General features: G+C 46.4%; 2 protein-coding genes across 4 annotated transcripts in view; one reads left to right on the top strand and one right to left on the bottom strand.

Annotated features, from left to right (window-relative positions):
* Positions 1–24341, top strand: part of MPG (N-methylpurine DNA glycosylase) — a 53004-nt gene that overhangs the window by 10821 nt on the left and 17842 nt on the right. For 2 of the 3 annotated variants that reach the window (XM_044978990.1, XM_044978989.1), the window contains exons 2-3: positions 3065–3298; positions 6693–6897. In XM_044978990.1, the coding sequence (XP_044834925.1) occupies positions 3065–3298; positions 6693–6897 (439 nt within the window). Of the gene's footprint in view, positions 1–2455; positions 2532–3064; positions 3299–6692; positions 6898–24341 lie in introns of all 3 variants that reach the window. The other variant, XM_044978991.1, reaches the window with a different exon arrangement.
* Positions 21411–24341, bottom strand: part of NPRL3 (NPR3 like, GATOR1 complex subunit) — a 115432-nt gene continuing 112501 nt past the window's right edge. The window contains exon 15 of the mRNA XM_044978988.1: positions 21411–23251. Within this exon, the coding sequence (XP_044834923.1) occupies positions 23095–23251 (157 nt within the window). The 3' untranslated portion in view covers positions 21411–23094. The remainder of the gene's footprint in view (positions 23252–24341) is intronic.

Here is a 24341-nt window from a genome sequence, read left to right as displayed (position 1 = left end):
TCGGGCCCCGCGCCCAGTGAGAATCCCTTCCCTGGCTAGAGGCGCCTTTTTAATTTTTACTCACCTGGCAGCGCTCCGGGTCTTCAGTGGCACTTTGGCGGCGGGTCCTTCACTTGCTCTGGGTCTTCGGTGGCACTTCGGCAGTGAGTCCTTCAGTGCCGCTGAAGATCTGGAGCGAGTGAAGGACCTGCCACCGAAGACGCGGAGCACTGCCCGGTAAGTACAAGCCTCGCGTGCTTTTTTTACATGTTTTTTTTTTTTACATTTTTTTTTAAAGTCACCTCTGCCGGGGCCCCGCCGAAACTGTTCAAATTGGGCCCCGCACTTCCTAAAGCCGGCCCTGCTACCATGGAGGTCCTGGACTTGAATCTCTTACCAGCACTGCACATAAATCTGTCTATCTGTCTTGAGAGATCTGCAACCTTCGTATCTGGCAAGCAATTTGCTATGTGTTTCTCCTGGTTATCAGAAGCCTGGGCAGTTGGCACCTCCCCTTGGAGCCGTCTGCTTCCCCAGAAGCAGCAAGAGCAGCAGCCTTCTTTTAACTATTTCATGTTTGGTCTCTACTAAAGGCACATACAGGAGTGGGCAAGAAGCCTGCTCTAGCTGCTGCAATCTGCACTGGTGAGCCACTACCACGTGAAGTGGCTGAAAGGAATTTTCTGGTTCTGTAGTTGGTGAAGACCTTCATGCCTTCTCCTCCTTTATAAATACTCTGGCAGGAGCTTCCTGTGAATGCACTCTGGTTAGAATAACTAGAGAAGGCTGGGTGTGCCTGAGCAGCAGCAGTGTGTGTTCAGAACTTGGGCTGCACGGAGCATGTCAAGTGCTGAGCAGCATCAAAACCTTTTATATATGTGCTATTGGCCTGTCTGTCATTACAGCTGAAAGCATGCTAAATATCTTCCTATGGATAGCACAGCAGCCCCTGTGAAGAGAGACCCCACCACACTCTCTGAGGTCAGTGTGCTGTCATTTACCCCTTGATTCTTTATGTTCGCTCTTCTCCCAGCCCGGACTCTGCAATTCCGTAACTGATCTCTTTTCAGCATCTTCAACAATTTGTAATTAACTTGACTTCTTGCAGTAAAATCTGTGTTAGAAACACATCGAAACACTGTTTAATTATCATTTGCTAATTCTCATTTTCACTCACATTAGAGAAGACGGTGTCCTTTACTTGCCAAACAATTGCTTGGTAACTGATGGACTTGGAGTGACCTGACACGTATTCTAGTCTGTGTTCAATGCATGTTTCCCCGCAGTACATAGGCACTAACAAGCAGGAAGATAAAGGGAAGGAGTGGGTTTTTTTTTCCCCCCAAGGCCTCTTAAACAGGATCAACATTCCATTAATCCCTTTTCTTTATAGATGCAGTACACAGGCACCATCAAATACTTGTTTATAACAAGCAATTCACATAAGACAAGTTTGCCATAGTGTTCTTTCCTGGCCATTGAGTATTCTAGCATCCTTGGCTGCCATTTGCGTCAGTGAGAGTTGAGGATGCTGAGTGCCTTGCTGGATTAGCCCAAAGATTTCTAGGAGAAGAGCAGAGAGACACTCCCCAAAGGTACTAAAACTGTGGTAACAGTGTACTGAAATGTTTACATGACACACATTGCAATTTTTATGAATTACTTTAATTTGAAAGACAATAGATGCTGACTCCGAGCCTCTTTCTGATCTTGCATTCCACAAGAGCAGCGGTTGCCAAACGAGTTAATGCACCATGCAGATTGATCATATTTTCAGCATGTCTTTATGTATGGCTAGTGAACTGGAAGTTCCAGTTAACCTTTTAGGGCAGTAACTCCGGCACGTTTTGAATGAGAGTCATTCCCTTGATTGAACTTTAGAGGTCAATGTGACGTCCAGAAGTGTTCTTCCTCACATACCCGCCGCCCTGTGCGTTTGAATGGGGACACTCATTTGCAGGTGTGCCATGCATGTGAGACTAATGCGATGACCTCAAGTGGGATTTTTAAAGATTCCCACAAATATAAATGAAAGCTGTGATTTAGAGTTTAGCATGCAGCTGGCCTTTCCACTTAAGTCTCTAGCATCATTGGATAATTGCACGTAAAGGATTGTTTTACTCCTCAACTTAGGTATTTAGAAAAAAAACTAATCAAACTGGCTGTCCCTGTGCTGTTTGGGCGATTTCCTGCTATGCACCCTAACATGTACTTTAATGGATCCTTCTGGAGCAGAAAGTGGTGCTACAGGAAATAGTGTTGGTGATTCAGTAGGTGGCACTATTTTATCTGAGTCAGTACTGAGCTGGTCCTAGGGGCACTGTGCTGCTGGAGGGGCCATTGGACAAGAGAGACACAAAATGTTGGGTACAAATGGCTTTTAGCATCCATGGCATTTTTAGAAGTATATAGGTGTTTTTGCCACAGATCAGTGTAGGCAATTACCATTCTTATTATGTAATTCTTTCTTCTGCAGTTTCAGTTGGCACAAGATTCTTCTTCACTTCCTGTTGAGCAGTGTTGGTTGGAACATGGCAAGCATTCATCTACAGGTGGCTGCATTTCAGAGATTGGTGAAGTGTACATAAATCTGTGCTCTGTGTATGTTCAGAGCCTTTTCTGCTCACTTTGCTGTCTGAACTGTTTGTTTCTCTTTGCTGCTGTGAGTCCTACTGAACCAGCACAGGTGTTGAAATGGCGCTTAGAGTCTTCTTTGGCTTGTGTATCACTTAACAGAATTGCATAATCTTTGTTACAGGTTGCTTTTAGGGCTGGCAATTAGAAATTTATTTTTACTTGTAAATTTAGCAGATTTGATTTGATCTAGATTCCTTAAAAGATAAAAACTGTGGAGCCCTGTCCTGCTTTTTTACAAACCCTTGTCAGAGCAGAGGCCAACTTTGCATTGCCTGACTTAGCTGCCTATAAGTGTGTAACCTGGTTGTAGACTGTGTCTAGTTTGTCCAGTAAATTAGAGCTTTTGTAATCATTTGGATAAAAGGATCTATGTAAAAGCTCATCATCATGGAAATTAGTTCCTGTAAATACATACAAAGAGCTTATTTCATTTTTTTTTAAATGACAGTTTTCCAGAATGATGCCAAGAAAAAGAAAGCGGTTAACTCCATTAAATGCTGTCCAAAGTAAACCTAGCTTCTCTCCAGCTGACACCTCTGGGAGCCTGACAGTTGTTCTTGATGGGAATTCCTCTCCAGTAAGCAGCAAATACTTCAGTGAAGAGAAGAGGACATCTTCCCGGCTAGGGACAGACTTTTTCAACCAACCCTGCATCAGCCTGGCTAAATCATTTCTAGGACAGGTAATTGACACAAGGACTCATATCCATGCCAACAGGTTTACTTTGTGGTACAGCACACACCAACAGCATAAGTTGTTGGCCCATAATTGCATCATTTTACTGAGTTTTAATTCCAAAGCTCTCTGCTGTTACAGGAAATATGGACTCACTCTTGTTCTTGGTGAAATCATTGGGACTTTCGGGAACAGGGTTGGGCCCATTTTGGTTGCATGAGCAGAACCAGTCTCTTGTCAGATCAGTTTTCTATTCCATTTTGCATTAAGCTTATCTTGAAACTTTATTTTTTTTTTAATCCAGTTTACTCACTGAAATGGGATTGGTGACTGATCCAGGGCCATTATTCTTGTAACAGATATTCCTGTATGTTGGCTTTGTATTGTCTTTGGCTGGGTGGCCTAGTGGATAGGCACTGGACTGGGACTCAGGAAACCTGAGTTCTGTGCCCTGATCTACCTTGCTAGGTGATCTTGGGTCAGTTATTTGGGATAGCTCAGTGGTTTGAGCATTGGCCCACTAAACCCAGGGTTGTGAGTTCCATCCTTGAGGGGGCCATTTAGGGAACTGGGATAAAAATCTGTCTGGGGATTGGTCCTGCTTTGAGCAGGGGGTTGAACTAGATGACCTCCTGAGGTCCCTTCCAACCCTAATATTCTATCATTTCCCTTCCTGTGTCTCAGTTTCTGTATTTGTGAAACGGGGATAGTGCTTCTGACCTCCGTTGTAAAGCACTGTGAGATCTATGGATGAATAGCAGTTTATAAGGGCTATGGATTATTATTGTGCTATAATATGTCAGAATAGTTACTTCTGTCTGAAAACCCAATCTACCACTCTAGACTTTGTGCCTTCTTTTCGGCTGCCAGGTATGCTTGGAACAGCCTCTCACTTAATATACACCAAGCTCTATTCTCTTAGGAGGCAAATATTGCCTCTTTCTTTGCAGATGTGAAGGGTCTTGACTGCAGCTGAATCAGCATGGGTCAATCCTACAGAAAAGGCAAGGTGCATGATTTCACCCTTCCTTGTACACTACTTAACTGTGTTCCATCGGGGATCCCTTTGCACTAGAACACAATGTGTTTTGCAGGGCAGGCTGTGGGTGTCACAGGGGTGGGACTGTTGGATCTTTGACTGTGCACATCCATCAGACATTTCTCTGCCTACCCATAGGCGGGGAGCCACAGGAGCCCTGAGACTGTGATAGCAGCTGCATAGTATCTTTACAGCCTCCCCCTCTCCCCCCACCAGGGACAAGAAATCCTGATTACATAGTTCAGTTAAATGAGTTGTGTACTTTAGCCAGGAATTAGCCCTTAAATCTGTAAAACCGCACCCATACACTCTTGAAGCACTCCAAAGGTCTCAAACTTGTGTGTTCCAACTCTGTATCGTCCTGTGTTATGCCTGCTATCCCTCTTGGAATTTTGTTTTTAAAAGTTGTCATGGAAGTGTTTCTGTCAGTCTTAGATTTGGTAAAAGTTTTGGATTTTAGTCTTACCAAACCTAAATTTTGGATCATACGTGGCCTGACAGTAACTCCCCAACTTTTAAAATGCATTTGGTCATATTAGTACACACCGTCAACAGGACACAGAAACCTAAACAGACTAGAATACATCATAGGATATTTTGCATATGTACTAGTGAATGAGGATAGTTAAGGGTATTTGTTTATTTTTCCACTAGGAGAAACCCTTGTCTTTATTCTACTTCAGTGAATTGTTTTTGCCATAATGGAGGACAAAATACAGACGGAGTTTACTAATCATCAGTGGAAGAGGGATGTGTGTCTTGAGTGGCTTCCTTTGTGCACATTTGGGGTAGCTGAGAAATCAAGGAAATGGCTGTGTGAATCTTAAAACCACAATTCGATCCTCAGCATTTCTTCTGTTAAAAAGAGAAAGTCAGCTATGTGGGTCTGATGCTTTTGGAGCATAAAAGCTGACTGTCATTATTCACAGATCATGACTTCAGACTGGCCAAAAAATTAGTATGCTTCTGACGTCTCTCTGCATATTTCATGATTGAAAATGGTAAACTCAATAATTTCTCTGATACTGTTGAGAACTCGAGAGTTGTTATAACTGTCGCATTTTAGAATTTGTTTTTAGTGTTTGATGCAGACTTCTGGCAAATCCATTACTGGATCAGGCCAACAATTGCTTTAGCAATCCAGTGCAAGCATCTGGCAGGAATTAAGCTCTCTGCTTTGTGAGGGTCATTCCAAAACCACTTGTTTTTAAATATGGGAGTGCAGAATGTAGTATAATTAAACAGAGAGTTTGTGCCCAAACGAGGCTACATTGAAGTATTTCATAAACACATTAAATAAAACAAGATGTCTGGAAACAACATTCGGTCAAACCACAAAAAACAGTGTGTATGGATTTTGCTTATGTTTTGTTTCTCGCTTTCTCTCGTTTTAAAATTATTTTCACCATTCTCTATTTCTCCACCTACATTTAATTATTTACCTAAGTGCCAGCAGGAGGGAGCCTGTTTCAATAGCAAAGTTTTGTCAGGATGTTGCCCAGAGTCTCTCAGCTGCATTTTATGTAGTGTGGAAACTACAAAAGTATTATTAATACCCTGATTATGATTACGTGCCCAGCTGGGGACCAGGACTTGGTACTAGTCTTGGTAAGACTGTGTCCAATGAGGAAGTTATTTCATCATATTTGTTGTCATATTTTCCTCTGAATTAAATAATACGCATGTAATGATGTGCTAAACTTGTGATTTAGAGTCAGTGTCAGTGACTTAACAGGTGGCACTCTTTGCTTCAGCCAATAAACATGTTGGATGGAACAAAAAACAAGTGGGCAGGCTGGAAAAAATGACCTTATTTTATGCCTATGTAACACCATAAATTTGTACTGCATGATACAGTCACATTGAGAAAAATGGAACTTTTGTTCCCTCCAGCATTTTGATAGGTAAGTGTCTGGATCCTTGGACTGAGGTGTGGCACCGGATGGGAGCTGGAAGAGCTCACATTGGTTTGCAGAGCATTCTATGGGAGATGATGGAGAAGCACCCATTATGTTGTGTGATAATCCATGAATCTTTACATTTCTGTATTTCTCATGCTTTTTCCCGTGATCAAGGTTGTGTCTATACTCCAGGGACTATTCTGGCATAGTTATGTTGGCGTAGCTGTGCCAGCAGAGCCTTGTAGTGTAAGTGCAGCCTACACCAATGGAAGAGGTTTTTCACTTGTTGTAGGAACACTGTTAGCTTCTGTCGACCTAGCTGTGCCTACACTGAGGGTTAGGTCGGCATAGTTGCATGGTTGAGTTTTCTTCACACTACTGACTGATGTAGCTACGTTGATCTAACTAAAAGGTTCCTTATCCTGGGACTCACTAACACACACTTTTGACCTGTCTTTCAGATTTTAGTTCATAAACTTCCTGATGGCAGAGAACTCCGGGGAAGGATTGTGGAAACGGAGGCATATCTGGGTGGGGAAGATGCAGCTTCCCATTCAAAGGGAGGGAAGCAAACTGCAAGAAATGCAGCAATGTTCATGAAACCGGGAACTCTGTATGTGTACCAGATCTATGGGATTTATTTCTGCATGAATGTTTCCAGCCAGGGTAAGTGGGGACTCGAGTTATAATGATTATGGCATGAGGTGTTTCCATAGTGCAGATATTCATACTTGCCATGTCTCAGTCATTTATGAGCTTTGTACAGATTCTTAGTCTGCAAAGACAGTTGCTACCACCACCTTTGCCTCCCCTCGTGACTTGGTGCTTCTGCCCATGGACCTATAGCTAAAAACAACCCCGGAAGACTTGGCCCTCTTCAAATTTAATGTTGCCATTGACAACTAGTGAGTATTACGCACACGTTGCAGGCAGGGCCTGTCTCTGACCACGTGCATGTACAGGATTTAGCACAATGGGGACCCGATCTCAGATGAGGCCTCTAGGCAGTACTGGAATACATATACAGTTGAACCCTGTTATCTCGCCGGCCTAGGGGTTTGCCAAAAATAGTCCAGATAACCGATGATCGAGATAAACCCCTATCCACCCCCCCACCCCTGAACTCCCCTGCCCTCTCTCCAACACCCCCTCCCTGCCCCCTTACCGCGGTGCCTGCACGTGGCTGGATCCGGCGAAGCGGGACGGGGACCCGGAGCCGGGCAGCCAAAGAAGCAGGACCCGGTAAGCGGGCCGGGCGGCAGGCGAAGCGGGGACCGGGTAAGCGGGGCCGGGCGGGCGGGCGGGGACGGGCAGGGACCGGGTATGCGGGGCCGGGCGGGCGGGGACGGGCAGGGACCGGGTATGCGGGGCCGGGCGGCGGGGCCGGGCAGGGACCGGGTCTGCGGGGGCGGGCGGGCGGGGACGGGCAGGGACCGGGTATGCCGGGGCGGGCGGGCGGCGAAGCGAAGCCGGGCGGGCAGGCGGCAGGCAAAGCGGGGACCAGGTATGCGGGCCCGGGCTGGCGGGGACGGGCAGGGACCGGGTATGCGGGGCCGGGCGGGCTGGCGGGGCCGGGCAGGGACCGGGTATGCGGGGCCGGGCTGGCGGGGACGGGCAGGGACCGGGTATGCGGGGCCGGGCGGGCGGCGAAGCGAAGCCGGGCAGAGGGGCGGGCGGCAAAGCGGGGACCGGCGAAGCGGAGCCGGGCGGGCAGGCGGCAGGCAAAGCGGGGACGAGGTATGCGGGGCCGGGCGGGGACGGGCAGGGACCGGGTATGCGGGGCCGGGCTGGCGGGGACGGGCAGGGACCGGGTATGCGGGGCCGGGCTGGCGGGGACGGGCAGGGACCGGGTATGCGGGGCCGGGCTGGCGGGGACGGGCAGGGACCGGGTATGCGGGGCCGGGCGGGCGGCGAAGCGAAGCCGGGCGGAGGGGCGGGCGGCAAAGCGGGGACCGGCGAAGCGGAGCCGGGCGGGCAGGCGGCAGGCAAAGCGGGGACCAGGTATGCGGGGCCGGGCAGGGACCGGGTATGCGGGGCCGGGCTGGCAGGGACGGGCAGGGACCGGGTATGCGGGGGCGGGCGGGGGCGGGCGGGCGGGGACGGGCAGGGACCGGGTATGCGGGGCCGGGCTGGCGGCTGGGGACACGGGGAGCGGGCGGCTGGGGAACCGCGCGGCTGTAGAGCCAGGGAGCGGGCGGCTGGGGACGCGGGGAGCCGGGCTCGAGATATTAGGGTTGGGCAAATCGACATAACGGATGAGAAGCCCATAAGATAAAGAGGGAGTTTGGCGGTTCCACTTGTAAAACCTCGAGTTAATAGGATTGGCAAGTTAACCGAGGTCGACATAAATGGGTTCGACTGTAATAAGATTTGAGTCTCTAAGGTAGAATCTGTATTTGCCAAACTTTTCTTAAGATGAATTTTAGAAAATTCTCAATGTTGATATCCTGAGATGCTGCCTCATATGTGCAACCTTTGTGCTAGACAGCACCAATGGTGGTTCTTGGTAAATTTGTTTACACTCTTTCGAGGACACAATGTAGCCTGATCTATAGATTATGTATTAATTATATTGATTAATTAAGAATTCTCAGTTATCACTTTGAGGGTTGACAGGTTCTTGTCCCAAGATCAGGCTCCGTATTATTAAAATTACTGTATATTTGGGAACCACGATGTGCACAGTTGCAACACTCACATTATAGGAACTCTTCTGTGACCTGGATCACGTGGATCGATCGGTCTTCAGCTGTCGTTAAAACTGCGCTGATCACAACACATCCGCCATTCTTCTCGCATTCTTGCCTTTCTTCTCCACATTGGTCTGAGACATTTAACAGTGTCATCTTCCCATCTTCTTGGGAATGATTGCGGTCCACCTATTGTCCGTGAGCCGTGCTGTGTGGCCCGCCCATCGCATCTTGTTATATCTGCTTTCCAGATCAATATCTTTCACACTGCTGCGTTCTCTGATCATTTCATTTGGGATGCAATCCATAAGGGAAATTCCCAACATAGCTTGTTCCATTGCCCTTTCAGCTACCAACAGCTGCTGCTCTTCTCCCTTTGTCAGTGTCCACGTTTCACTGCCATACAGCATGCCCGGCAGCACTGTTGAATTGAAGATATTTGTATGTGTGGTCTTGTCGATTTTTCCTTTGAGGACATCCTTGATGGAATTAAATGCACACCATCCTGCTCGACTCCTTCGCGAGAGTTCTCTGTTCAGATCTTGGTGCATATTAACTTCTTGGCTCAAATATATGTACTGTTCCACTTCTTCCATTTCTTCTCCTGTTACCGTTATTCAGCCTTTTTGTAAGACGTCTGATCACATGTATTTAGTTTTGCAGCGGTTCATTTTCAGGCCGACCTGACTGCTTTTCTTGTCGAGTCTTTGTAGCATGTTCTGCAGTTGGTTGGTGCTTTCGGCAATTAGTACAATGTTGTCCGCGAATCTGAGATGAGATAATCATTCTCCGTTTACGTTGACACCACTCCTCCAATTGATCTTGTTCATAACCATTTTGAGGCAAGCGGTGAAATTGCTTTACGCCTTTCTCAATTGGGATGCGGAGGGGATTTTCGAGGAGAGTAATGTCTGTTGTACATCCAGTATTCGCTTCCTTCAACAAACTGATGTACTGCGTGTTAATGCCTTGCTCTGTGAGCACCTTTTAATATTGCGTTGAACTCGATGCTATCGAAGGCCTTTTCATAGTCGACGAAAGCAATGCACAACGGGAGTTTGTATTCCCTTGCTCTTTCTAGGAGCTGGCTAAGGGTAAATATATGGTCGATTGTGCTGAAATTTCTTTGAAACCCTGCCTGCTCTCTCGGCTGTTGTTCATCCAGGCTCTGTGAGAATTGGTTCGTTATCAGCTTTGTAAAGAGCTTGTAGATGTGAGAGAGCAGGCATATAGGGCGGTAGTTCTTAAGATTTTCTCGATCGCCCTTCTTGTGCAACAAGATGGTATTCGACTCCTTCCAGCTTGATGGTATTTTTCCTTCTTCAAGATATCAACTGAATCTTAAAGCGAGGGCCTTCCAAAGTCTTTCGCCTCTTGCAGAAATCATTTCTGACGTTATTCCATATTTTCCTGGAGCTTTTCCCTTCTCCATCTGGTGTAGTACGCTTCGGACTTCACTGATGATTATTGGGGGGGATGCGTTCTTCTGACTCTTGGAGCATTGGGAGAGGGACGTTGATTCTTGATTTGAACAGTTCAGTATAGAAGTCCTTGCAGACCTTCTCCATCCCTGCTCTGTCGATTTTACTGTCTCTCCGTCCTTGTTCTTCAATGCTTTTCAGCTGCTTTTATGCAATGTCTCAGCTTGTCAGCAAAAATGCTATAGTCCTCATCACACTTTTCTGTCTGGCTCCAGTCAAACCCAGAAATCGCTTTCTTCAGCTTTGTTTCATCAAATGTATTTGGCTGCTGTTCCTATTTGCCATCTGTAACGCCTTCTTTTCCACCGCTTCGTCAAAAATCAACTTCGCTCTAAGCAGGTTATGGTCACTGTCAGCGTTGAAAGGCTGCACCACAGAGACGTCTTGAACGATGCGCCCTTTTATTGACTAAAATATAGTTGATTTCATTCTTGCTCTTTGCATTTGGCGCGATCCACGTCCACCTTCTTGTGGTCTTCTTTTTATACCAGGTGTTTGCCATGTACAGTTCTTTCGTTTCTGCCATCGCTACCAGCCTTTCGCCTCTTTCATTCCTTTCGCCACTGCCGTATCTTCCTATGAACTTTTCACCAGCTTTCCCTCACCTGACATTGGTGTTAAAATCTCCCATTGTGACAGTGTAAGTGGACTTTTGCGCAAGGGCTCTTTCGAGCTCTCGGTAGAATTCTTCCACTTCTTCGTCCTCACTTGCATTTGTGGGAGCGTGGGCCTGGATGACCTTGAGTGTAGCTTTTGGCTCCATCTGAAGTTGCAACACAGCAATACGTGATGATATTAGCTGGCATGATATGACTTTCAAAGACCAATCCTTACTGATGATAAATCTGACTTCTCCAACATTTCTAGATCCATCTCCCTTTCCGAGCCTCACAGCGCTTCCATCCTTCCAGGTGACTTCCAACTCCTTCTTTCGTCGGGTTTCGCTGACACCAAGGATATCGCATCTTATCCTTTTCTTCTCCTCCATCAGATGGCTTAACGTTTCTTCCCTCGCCAGCAACCTACAATTGTAAGTACACACTGTGAGGGTTGTCCTTTTCCATGTTGGCCTAGCACCTGACATTTTTAGCAGCCTCTTGTCACTCAATTTCCGCTTTGCCACCGTAGAACGGTTCGATAATGCGCAGGTAACTAAAACCCATTTAGTCATGTTGTTTTAGCCGTTAACTTCAAGCCATCCCACTGGCTAGGCGGGCAGGCAGAACTCTTCTACATTTACAATAACTTATTAATACATTTAGCACAGTCACAAACACTCTAACTCAGTAAGGTAGATAGAAAGAATACAGAATGTACATTGAATATCCATATATTCACATCATCCCTTGCAAAACAACCTGAAATGTTAGCCATCACCTTCCTCATCATCACTAGTGGCCATTATTCTGACACCTCTCAAGGGCTACATCTCTCTCTCTCTCCTCCCGCATACAGGCTGGGATACAGCTTTTATAATATGTTACACTAACACCACTATGTCTAATGCGTTGGGGTTTCTCCCCTCTTCCTTATTTGTATTTCCTCACCTACCAAAGTTGGTGTGTCATTCTCCTATAGGTTAGCATATTAATGATCTCAACTTATTATCATGTAGGTCAATCCGTTGCCATGGCACTCTTGTGGTCAGATATTTGTGGACATTCTATCCAAAAGCTGGTGTTAGCTCATATTCCTGTGGTTGGCTGATGTCATTATGGACAAAATTCCCTCTCTCACTCTTATTTCCAGTTCCCCAAAACTTAGGGTTGACCATTAGATCATTGATCTGTGCCAAAGTTCCTAGGCCTCAAGTCTTATGCTAACTGCTGAAGCCAATGTCTTACAGGATACAGGCCTGTAGGTTCCTTATATTTACTGCTGAATATAGGCAGAATATAATGAAGGCAAGGCAGTGAATATAATAAAGGCAAGCTAGCCGTATGGGCTATAACAAGTCCTCGTATCTGGTGGAATGATGGGAAAATTTGGTGTCTCCTGCCCAAATCATGAGGGGTTACCGCTGTTGGAAAATGACTGTGAAATTTCAGAGTCTGTGCCTTGATTTACCTTAAAAGAAAACTCTCTGTTGTTTTTGAAGAACTTCAAACTTGTTTCATTGTTGTTTTTAAAGATAATTAAACTCTCAGACTTCTAAACAATTTATGCACACAAAAATTAATAAGGCATCTGAAAGCTGCTTATTTGGGAAGAATCACTACAGATTGACTGAAGTAAACTTCCTGCACTGTGGTGATAATATTAGGAAGCCCTCATCAGGAGAGCTGGGACTGCAGTTGATGTGAAGGACTTCAAGTTGTATTGAAACTTATCTGAAAATATCCTTCCAAGCTGCCACTGTCTTATTCACTGACGTGCAGAATGACTTTCTTTCAGTCCTACTTTGTCTCACTTCCTGTGCAGTTTGCTTGGAATAAAGTTATGGGTTACTAAAGACATCCTAATATTGCAATAGGCTATTCTTAGAGGAACTATTTATTTTATTTTGGAATTTTCAGATGATATTTTTTAATGGTTTTGCATCTGTGCAAAGGAGGTATTTTTTAAAAAAATAAATAAAAAAATCACTTGGCATTTTCCTAAGCAGGAAGCAAATGTTTGTAGTACAAGTGACTATGAATCTCCAAATGTCAGTCTTTGGAGCCTAGCCAATCAGTGTCAGGTTAAAACCATAGGGAAGAACTAGTATATCTCCTGTGGCTGTTCCAGGAGGAATCTTGTGTTCCTGAATGGAGGAGTCTGGACTGTGTTGAACCAGCACATGTGAATTTCATTAAGATGTCTCTGTTGAATCTGTCCAGATAATAAAAGGCAGATAGCTTCCTCAGACGGGATGGGATTTATACATCTTGAAATATTGTAAATAATAATCTCCTGTTAAAAAAACAACCACCATCTTTTGTGCTTAAATTGAGTCCCTTGACATGATAGAAATTGGCTCTGTCGGCAGCTTTTCCTCAGATACCTGTGTTCAGGCTTATTAGAAGGGCTGATCTCTGTGTGTGGTCTGTTCATATATTCACTGGATTGTTTTTGTTTTAAGATAAAAACTTGTCCTCCTCAGTAGCCCTACAGGAGAGTTGCCCCTTGTGGGCTGCTCTTCCATTGTGCAGCTGAGTCTTGTATTGGAGCTGAGAGCATCAGGTAGGTTGGTGAAGCATTTATACAGATACATGTCAGTACATGTAAAGAACAGCTAAGCAGAGTCTGTTGATACAGATTGCTTTGCCCCTGTAGTAGCTTCCAAGGACCTGTTTACATTTAGGAAATCTGTCCCCTTGAAACCACACTGATGTCATTGTGCTGTGACAGACATCCGGCATTGGTGCAGAAATAGTTGTGATTCTTTCTTGGGGTGTCCAGAGCTGTGAGTCACTGTTACCTCCCCCCTTGACTCCGTGAGAGAGAGACTTGTTTGTGCTAAACACTGTGTCAGGTCCCTGACACCCCCTAGTCTGTTAGTCACCCAAACAAATTCCTCAGGGCTCTACCAGCCCCTGCTTTGCCTTGCAAGTTAACACTGGATGTACCTCAGTCCCTGAGCTCCTCTGAGCATCCCCCTGTAGTGTTCAGCCCCTGTCACTGGATGCTGTCAATAATTTCCAGATTTGCTATTCCCAAAGGAATAGTATAAGCACACAGTTTCATTGGTACAGCTCAGGCTCCGGGTCTGTAGGACACCATAGCACAGAGATTATTTATAGTGAAACAATTGTAAGTTTGTCAAAGATAAAGATTTAAGAGATACTGAGAAAGGATAATGGAAACAGAAATGGTTATATGTAAAACAAGAGGTATAACACGGTCCTTAGAGCCTACGTTTACCTTTAACAGGCTGAAATCCTTGTCTAAAGCCGTCCTTTGGATTTATGGGGCCCTACGCAGTACTAAACTGGTGCCCTTATGCCCGACTTGGGGCACAGCCACCACCCCGCCTGCGGAGCCCCAGAATAACCCCCCCACCATTGCTGACACACATTGAGGTTTGTACACAGCAGATGCTGCAGCATCCTGGGGTCGCAGCCCGGGGTGGTGGGGGAGGGACGAGGCAGCAAAGGATACCAAGCCACCTGGCCCCCCTGATGGTGGCGGAGAGTCACAGTTCCCCGCAGAGACTCTCGTACCCTGTCCCTCATGCAGAATGCCCAGCGCTGGCACATTTGGCTCTAGGAATACGGCCCCTGCCTAAAGAGACTGCAGCATGCGCTGGGTGTGCGGGAGCCGACCCGCTCTTACCTGCTGTCCCGGTGGTTCCCCAAATTTTTGGGTGCCCTATGCAGCGGCGTATGCTGCGTATGCCTAAGGACAGCCCTGCCCAGGAAGGTTCAGAACACCACAGAGGACATGGCTTTCGATTAATCTAATCTATTTAACAAGAAAACTGACACGTCTCAATGCTCCTTGAAAGACTCTAGAACAACCCTCCACTCCCTGCACATTTACATCCCAGTCCTGAACAGAAAACCTCATCAACAGATATACAAGCCAAGACTGCCTCCTCAACCATTCTGCACCAGCACTCATTTGACCCACCACACAAAAGCCAGAGGGTGCAGAGGCCTAGATACTATCAGATTCTACCAGAACTGCAACTATTCAACCCATCCATCATCTAAGTGTTGTTGGTTTTTTTTGATGGGATGAGTAGGCACTGCCTACACCTATTGGTGTCATCCATTACTGTCCCCCCCAGTCTTTGGTGGCTACCTCAGTCTTCATACACAACTGGAGGGCAATTACACCAGACAAGTGGGTACTAGAAATCATCTGCTGCAGAGACTCTAGAGAGCTCTTGACTCCTCTTCAGGGACCACTGCCAATTATTGAAGATCTTGGACTTTTCAAGTAGATTTTCTATCAGGAGGCAGATTCTCTCCTCTAATGAGGGGCCATAGAACAAATGCCACCTCAACACCATGGGAAACTTTTATTGCCCAGGCTTCCTAGTCCCCAATAAAAACAAAAGATGGAGACCCATTCTTGACCTTTGGCAATTAAACATTTTTATTTGCAAATCAAAATTCTGAATGGTTATGCCAGTAGGAGAGTGAACCGAGAACACTCATGGCTGATCTGTCTTACACTATTTTTCATAAGGAGGTTTCCCTTCACCTGCAATTCATCCCAAAAATAATTTCTGAGTTATACATAAATCAATCTTCTTCCCAAAACCTCCTGTTTCCAGTGAGGAAAGGAGACTTCACTCTCTGGATGTCAGATGAGCTCTGGCATTCTACTTGCAAAGGACAAAATGGATAGAAAATCCCCAGGGTTAATTGTTGCTATAGCAGAGTGGTAGCAAAGACAGGTATTATCTGCTTGGAGACTATCTAAGTGGATCTTCAGCTGCATCATTCTGTGTTACCAATTAGTGCGGATTCCTCCCCTGGCTGGGGTGAGAGCCCATTCCACTAGAGCACAAGCCACTTGGGCAGCACCTCTCTGTGAGAGGTACCTATTGTGATGTGAACGCAGGTGCCGACTTTCTTCTGTCTGGATAGGTGCTCCACCTGTGCTCCACTCCTTCCCCCAAGGCCCCACCCTCGCCCACCTCTTGCTGCCCCCACTCCATCCCCTCCCCCAAGCGTGCCCTGCCCTCGCTCTGCCTCTTCCTGTCCCCGCTCCACCCACTTCCCCCAGCACCTCCTGACTGCTGCTGAACAGCTGATGGGCAGATGGCTGGTGGGTGCTGAGCACCCACTATTTTTTTCCGGGGCTCGGGCTCCGGGGCTGTAGAGAGGCTACTTGAAGCTCCATCCCTACATTCATGAAACATTTTATGTTTTAGTTCAAGCCTTCTCTGCAGATGCAGCTATTGGGACTGCAGTATTACAAGTATCTATACCAACTGCATCCTCACCACCCCCTCCTGTTTAAATACTGCTTATCAGTCACCCAAATGTGGAATACACATAGGGACCAGCACTCAAAGAAGAAATGGAGGTTGTTGATCTGTAACTGGAGGTTCTTTTGAGATGTGTGGTCCCTATCTGTATTCCACTACTCGTCCTCCATCCCCTCTGCTTTGAATTCTTCTGATTTGTGGTAAGAGAGGAACTGGAGAGTCTGCACTGCCCTTATGTCCTCAGTTCAGTGCTCAAGGAGAACAGCTGCACAGGCGTGGACCAATGGACACTACTTGCTAGAAATCTCTGATCTCAGGCACATGATGCATGTGGGTATTCACATGTGGAATATAGATAGAGACCACACATCTCAATCAATGTTCCCTCTAATTTTTTCCATCCATGTGCGGAATAAATTTTGTTATGTGCACCAAGAGGTGTGCGCCACCAGTAGAAACAAAAATCCCTAGATATAATATATATTTTTTAAAAGTTACCATAGGGATTACTCCAGCCAGGACAGGTTAGGTATTTTAGAACTCACTACTCAAAGTGTAAGAGAAATAATAATTATGAAATGCAGTGACCAGTCAAAACACTAAAATAACACACCCTGAAAGAATAAAATTACAGAGACTATATGTGTATTGCAGGAAGTAACAAGAACAATAAATACAAGTATGTGCTGGGAGGTGAGTGTGAAAGAGACTGTGGGAGTGTGTGTGAGAGACTCACAGACAGGGCGTGTGCTGGCTGCTGGGGAAGTTTCTGAGGTTCACCATGCGCTGTCTCTTTAAGACACTCACTGAAAGCTCTCCTGCTCTGTCCTGAGCCCTGTTATCTCCCCTCCCCCGCTCTGTGGAGTTGGGGTAAGTGGGGAGGGGGGGGAGAGAGAGAGAGACTGTGAGAGCTGGCTGCTGGGGAAATCTCAGACAGTGCACTGTCTCTTTAAGACACTCAGTCACTCACTGTTCAGACCTCAGTAGCTCTGAGTCCTCCTGAGCCAGGCTGTCCCCTCTGCCCTGCTCTGCGGAGATGGGGTACAGGGACACCCTGACATCAGCACCTCCTCCCTCCCCGACCCCCCACTCTGCACAGCCAGCAGGAGAGGCTCAGGAGCAGCTGCAGGACAGAGCGACCTGGGTGGAGGGGCACCTGATCACAGGCTGCCGGCTGTGCATGCTCAGCTAAGACACAGGGCAGATCTATTGGGTTTCCTGGATACATGACAGGACTTGGTACTGCTTTTCCTGTGACCTTCACTGTGGCCAGGCTATAAAGAAAAAGCAGTGAGAAAATAATCCGTCACCGAGCGGTAGATGAAGTATGGTCTTTCTACATTGCCAACTCTACCACATGGGAGAATCGTCCTACAACTGGATACAGCTTCAGTCATTGATATCCTAGATTGGTCTTGCCTGGGAACATGGGACCAAACTGTGTTTTGACGTGATCTCCTCATGTGATAGATCTGGCAGTGCAGGCAGGCTCTAAATCAGCCATGCAGAAAGCCAAATCCACATGACTTCACAATTTGGCACTCCAGGCGATGAGTCCCACTAAAGGAGAGTTTCATGAGATGAGCCCATTACAGAGCACATTTCCAGGGAGTTCAGTACTTTTTTTTCTGCAAAGGCAAGCAGGGATCATAGAAACTGATATCTGAATGCATAGAACAGAGATCACCAAACTAGGGGGTGTGCCCCACAAGGGAGGCACAGAGGAACCTTTGGGGCAGAGATGCGGCAGGCCTAGGCCAGCCCTCGCAGGGGGCAGGGAGAGAGCACCACCCAGCCTCTCCTTGCCCCCAACTCTGCTCCAGTCCGGCCCACAGCTGCATCCCCAGCTCCCGGTCCTGTGCCTGACCCCATGTCCAGCCTCAGCACGGCTCTGCATCCAGCTGCTAGCCCAGCTGCTGCTCTGCTCCCAGCTCCGCCCCCAGCCTTGGCCACTGGTTGTGGCTCCATTCCCTGTCCCACTCCCAGCCCTAGCCCTACCTTGAGCTGTGGCCCCAGCTGCAGCCCCAGCCTGGGTCCCCTTAACTCTGTCCACGCCCCTCCCCCCCACTTCCCCAGAGCTGTGGCCCCACTCCTGGCCCTGGGAGGGGCAGGGGGCATGGACAAGGGTAAGGGGGGGGGTGTGGCCCGCCAAAAGTTTGGGGACCATTGGTATAGAATAACTAGGGGACTGTAGCAATAGAGCATGACTTTGTATGCTACTAGTAATTCCCATAACAGCAAGGGTTGCTATTGCGGGAATTATAAGTTTTGTTATTCTTTGAATTACAACAGCAGCCAAAGGCCTCAATCAAGAGCAGGAACCCATTGTGCTGGGCGCTGTACTGACACTGAGGTTCTCCCTGCTCCAAAGACAAACAAGACAGATAAAGTGTGAAAGGGGAACAGGTGCAGAGGGAGGGAAGGAACTTGCCCAGGGTTGCACAGCAAGTTAGTGGCTGAATTTGGAATAGAACAGTAAGCGGTGTCCCCTGCTTTATGCAGTCTTTTTGGAGGAAAAGCTGAACAACCCAACTCCCCATCTTGTCCTTGTATGTAACCTCTGGAGGTGGTGTCTCTATGTGACTATCCTATGTATCACATCTTCTGGTATGACACCCTCATGCAGGAAGGATACATGTGCCCTGATTAAAGTCCCTTGGTTGGTCAGTCTTTAGCATCGTAACATTTCCCAGCAAGGGCTGAGGGTCGTTGGGCATGTTTGTTTCGCTAATTTTCACTCAGAAAGATTGCCTTGAAGTCTACACTTGCTCAGCAGGGCTCAGGTTTTTCCCATCCCTAAACAATTCAGAGTCCTAAGTGCTTGACATTGACACAGTAGACAACCTTTGAATGGACAGATTCAGGGATGTGTATGCAGACAGCGAGTCACACTTCTGCATCTGTGCTAAAATACATACAAATATAGTATCTGGAGACAGAACAAGAGCTGAAATAACAGAACAAATGTAACTCAGATCATGTAGGACTTTCAAGATCAGCTCTAGAGGGAAAGCAGCATTGCTAAGAGAGTCCTAAAAATGTCAGTAACCTTAAATCCACTCAGCTGTTTCAACATCATGGCCTTGTTACTGTTAAAGCTAAAGCACATTTGGGAGCCAAGCAGCTGCTAAGATGCATGACTAGAAAAATAGGCCGTAGGTCAGTGGAAAACCAGAAGAAACAATACACACAGTTCTTTGGTGAGCTGTGTGCATTTTTTTTCATTGTCACGTTCGGCATTTGCCTTATGTTCCCAGAGATGGTTGACAACCCAATCTAGAAAATGTAATTCGTGGAATAATTACAGTGTTTGTTTCATTTAATACTTTAAACAATTAATATCAACTCAGCAAATGACATAATGTGTGATTCATGGGATCTAAAGTAAAACACATTTTTCCTTTGGCAAAAGCCAGCTGTGAAATGTCACATCAGACATGGTCGTTTAACTGGCCACTTCAGTACTGTTCGGAGTGAAATCTCACCTCTGATGTACAAGAGCCTCAGTGGGCTATTTCCCCTCCACCTGTCCACAGCTGCCTTATTTCTAATACATCATTTCTCCTGTTACTTAGAAAGGAAGCATTAAATGATTAGAAAACATGGTTTATAGTGATAGACTCAAGGAGCTCAATCTAGATGGCTAAAGGATGCCTTGATTAGTCTGTAAGTATCTATATGGGGAGCAAAGATTTAATAATCAGTTCTTCAGTCTGGCAGAGAAAGGTATAATGTGATCCAATTACTAGATGTTGAAACTAGACAAATGCAGACTGGAATTAAGACATACATGTTTAACAGTGAGTGTTATTAACCATTGGAACAATTTACCAAGGATGGTGGTGAAGTCTCCATAACTGACAATTTTTAAATCAAGGTTGGATTTTTTCTAAAAGATCTGCTGTAGGAATTATTTTGGGGAAGTTCTGTGGCCTGTGTTATACGGGGGTCAGACTAGATGATTACAATGGTCCCTTCTGGCCTTGGAAGCGATGACACATTGCTGAGTGGTAGATGCATGGTGGTAAATTACTAGGAGATCACAAATTCCTTTTTTCTGTTCAAGGGTTCCTTTGCCAGTAATCTTTCAGGGCTAAATTGTAACTTTACTTCCTCCTCTGGGTAAGCTGCAGCACCCCAGGAGCAGAACAGAGCAGAGAATGAGTTGTGACTCAGTCCCATTCCCTCCCCCGCTTCTCCCATGTACTGGATGGGAAGTAAGTTACTCCCCCTGTATACCTGAGCAGTACCTTGGTACTGAGTGAAGAGAGGGGTCACAGTTGGGATTACCAGGTGAGGAGCCCAGCAGTTGGAGTCACAGTCTGAGCAGAGCACTAAGGAGGTGGGCTTCCTTTCTGTTAGTCCCGTGCGGCTGGAAAAGGGCTGGAGTAATCTCATCCCTAGGAATTTGTTACTGGGACCATCACATAAGTATTTACAGAGTTGGGTTTGGGGGAGGGCATGTGGATCAGATGGGGTGAGAAATGAAGAGGGTTTCAGGAGACGAGTGCCATGTATTATATGGCATTTTCTGTATTATTATATCATGCTCATTTCCAGACTTTCTCCCACTGTCTTTTCCTTGAAAGGGCTGCCTGAGTGTGTTTGGGTGTCTAGGCTGTTAGCTAGAGTGCACTGAAACCCACTTTCCGCCGTGGTTCATTTTTGACCAAGTGTTTTGTTTCTGAATTATCCTTTATGTGAGCACGTGTCACAGAGAGTGGGGGAGTCAGGGCCCTGCACCCCCGGGCTCCCTGTGATTCACCAGGACTCTCAGCCAGCCAGTAAAGCAGAAGGTTTATTTAGACGACAGCAACACAGTCCAACACAGGTCTTGCAGGCACAGAGAACAGGATCCCCCCTGTTAGGTCCATCTTGGGGCCCCAGGAGCTCCACAGCCCCCATTGGGGATCAGAGCCCTGTCCCTGCTTCCCTTCTTTCCCCAGCCAGCTCCAGTCTGCCCAACCCCCTCCGGCCCCTCCTCTCTGCCCAGCTTCTTTCCCGGGCCAGGAGGTCACCTGACCCCTTTGTCTCCAACACCTTCAGCCGAAAGGTGCCGAGGGCCCAGGCCATCAGTTGCTAGGAGACAGATGGTCAGGCCTTCAGTTGCACTGGCCCGGCCTTCAGTTGCACTGGCCCCTCCCTCTGCAGCAATCACACACCCTGATTCACCACCTAGATATTAAGAACTGCCAGGGGCACTGAGGCACCAACCCAGCATTCACAGACCCCAGTATGAACAGTCCCACTTCGTCACAGCACGCTCTTGCATTAACCAAGATCTCTAGAGACTTTGGGCATCTTATTAAATTTAGCACCAAATAATAACCACAAATGGCTTCTCAGAAGCGTTTCCTTCTTAATGGAGACAAATGAAGGCATAAAAGGAAAACTTAAGAATGTTAGACTGGGGTATTTTTTCTTTACTCTAATCCCTTTCTCCACCAGAGACAATAATGGAAGGGGAATATGACATCACAAATTGATGTAGCGTTGTCATCGTCGTCTTCCCCTTTTTCCAGCTAGCTGGAGTCGGGCACTGGATCAGTCTTTTCCAGCTGCCACTAACCAGCCCTTAACATACTTAATGCAGAAACCTGACTTAGGCACTGGCCTTCGATCACAATATTCATCTGCCTTGGTTCCACGTGAGTCACCCACGTGACTTCAGCCTTTTCTTTACCCATTTTGAAGCCATAGTTTGTTAGTTCCTTGTTCCAGGCATTAGTTGCCTGGACCAAATCTTCCTCACTATCAGCCAGCAGCACAGTATCATCTACATATATCAACTCCTTACCATCTTCCATTTGGATTTGCTTACTTATAAAGTCCATTACAATTATGGATAGTAAAGGACTAAGTGCTGATCCCTCGTGGAACCAAACCTTCACCTCAAAACTCTCTCTTATGCTGAAAGGTGTCTGCACTTTTGTCATGGAACCCTCATGCGAGCCCATCATCATGTAGATAGGGTCCTCCAGCACCCCAAAGAATTGTAGCAAAGACACCCACAGTCTCCTAGGTACCTTGACTGCTTTCTCCAAATCAAGGAAAGCCCAAACATGCTCGACTGTTCCCTCCAGCTTCTTTTCAATCCACTGTCTAGAGATGCGCATACCATCTGTCAAACTGCTCCTTTCCTAAAATGGGTTCCGCTGTTCAGTGAATGCAGCTAACGTTCTCATGCAGTGGGACAGCAGATTGATTCCTTGGTACTTTGAACAGTTGTGCATGTCACCTATTTGTTTGTATATCAGTACTTGCATGGACTGTCTTCGTTGGGATTTTTTTCTCTTTCCAAAATGTATGCAGGACTCGCATGAGCTGGTAGGCATCACAAACACTACAGAAAGGGGAGAAGAACCAGTCTTTGCCAACTGCAATGGGAGCAATTGGGGGAGAAAGAGGCAAGTTTTCTGCCTGCAGTTTCCAAGATGGAGACTCCTCAAACCAGTTTTTGCAGTTTATGGAGTTGGCATTAGATCTTATGAGTTATGGTAAAGATTTATTAAGCAGGTGGTCTCCCATCGCTGCATGTACTTGTTCCAAAACAGAGTATTACACAGTGCACCTCTTGGGGTGTTCTTCTGTGGCCCGGAGGATATCTTGGCTCAATTTCTGAATTAGGAGAGGGATGACCCTGCTGGGATTTTCCTCCCTTTCTTGTTCCTCAGCTCTTTCTGTCAAGGATTTGCCCCTTCTGCTAACCTCATTGAGATTTCTGAAAACTTCAAACATATGTAACAAACTGCAGTGGACTAGAATCCTAAGCAAAGACCTAGGGCTTTCCTATCTACATTGTACAGAGAGAACAGCTGTCACAGCTTCTTCAGAGAAAACTCTGGACTCTCTCAACCATCTCTGTGGTTACTGCTAATGAGGATGTTGTATCTCCATCTGAAGTGAAACAATCATAAACCAAACCTGTCTGGGCTGTATCTGTCTGGGAGTTTGCCAAAGTTGAAATCTCTGACTTTATCAAGGCTCTGTGAGGGAGGTGAAAAATAGAACGAACTTTTCAGTGCAGCATATTTTCATCTTAGGAAAAGACTCTCCCAAAATGTTATCAGACTCCTTTTTCTGTTAATTCGGGGAGTGCCCAGGACAGAGAGCTTGATGAAATGAAACAAAGAGATGATTATTATAAAAACAAGAAGTTATTGTTCATTGAGTTCTTTCCTTCCTTCCTTCCAAAGACGACAATGTGCTTTACAAAGAAAGATGAGTTCCTAGCTCCCTGTCAGGTGGGGAAGTCTCATCATCTCCAACTGATGATGAGGAAAACTGAGGTGTAGAGAGGTCAGCTTGAAACAATGAGTCAAAAGTACTTTCAGGCCTGCATCTCCTAGCATCAAACTTTTATGATAAAACACTAATGGGTTCAGTAACGTTCAGCTTTGTGTCAAGGGTCCCAAGGGTGCATCTGAATGAGAGCAGTGGGAGGACTTCTTGGAGCCATTCCACTGACAACAAAAATCTCATTAAATGATCATACAGTGATCTTGTTGTGTCTGACGCAGCGTGACTCATAACAATTAGAATGACCTAATCCCTAACTGCAGAGAGTCATGGGAAGTTGAACTGACGGGAAAGTCTGGCAAGGAGCTGGGCAATATGGGAACAAATGCTCAGTTTCTCTAAGCTAACTGGAAGTACAATATGGAAATTGCTTACAAAGAACTTTGCTAAGGTGCAGTTAAGGCTGTTGCTGCATAACAGTGCCTCCTGTTCTCTGTGCTCTTCCTATTCCCATACTCCTGTGCGAAGAAGCCAGGAGACACCTAGTTAAGTTGCTGCTTCGCACACAACCTTAACTCATCCCCCTTAGAGATGTCACCACCTTGCTGTCTCAGCAGCCTCTCAGGCCTGGTCTGCCCTTGAACACTGCACTTATAGAACTATTTCTGGTTGGAGTGATTGATTTATTTAACCAAACAGTTACACTGGTAACAACCGTAGAGTGGACAGTGAGCTGTGTAAAGGTGACTTTTATCCTGGTAAAGTTCTTCCTATTCCTGTATGGGAATAGCTGTACTGCAATAAAGCACCTTTATACTGATATAATGTGCTCACAGT

Source organism: Mauremys mutica, chromosome 11 (assembly GCF_020497125.1).
Source record: "Mauremys mutica isolate MM-2020 ecotype Southern chromosome 11, ASM2049712v1, whole genome shotgun sequence".
Lineage (NCBI taxonomy): Eukaryota > Metazoa > Chordata > Testudines > Geoemydidae > Mauremys > Mauremys mutica.
This window is presented reverse-complemented; position numbering and strand designations above follow the sequence as displayed.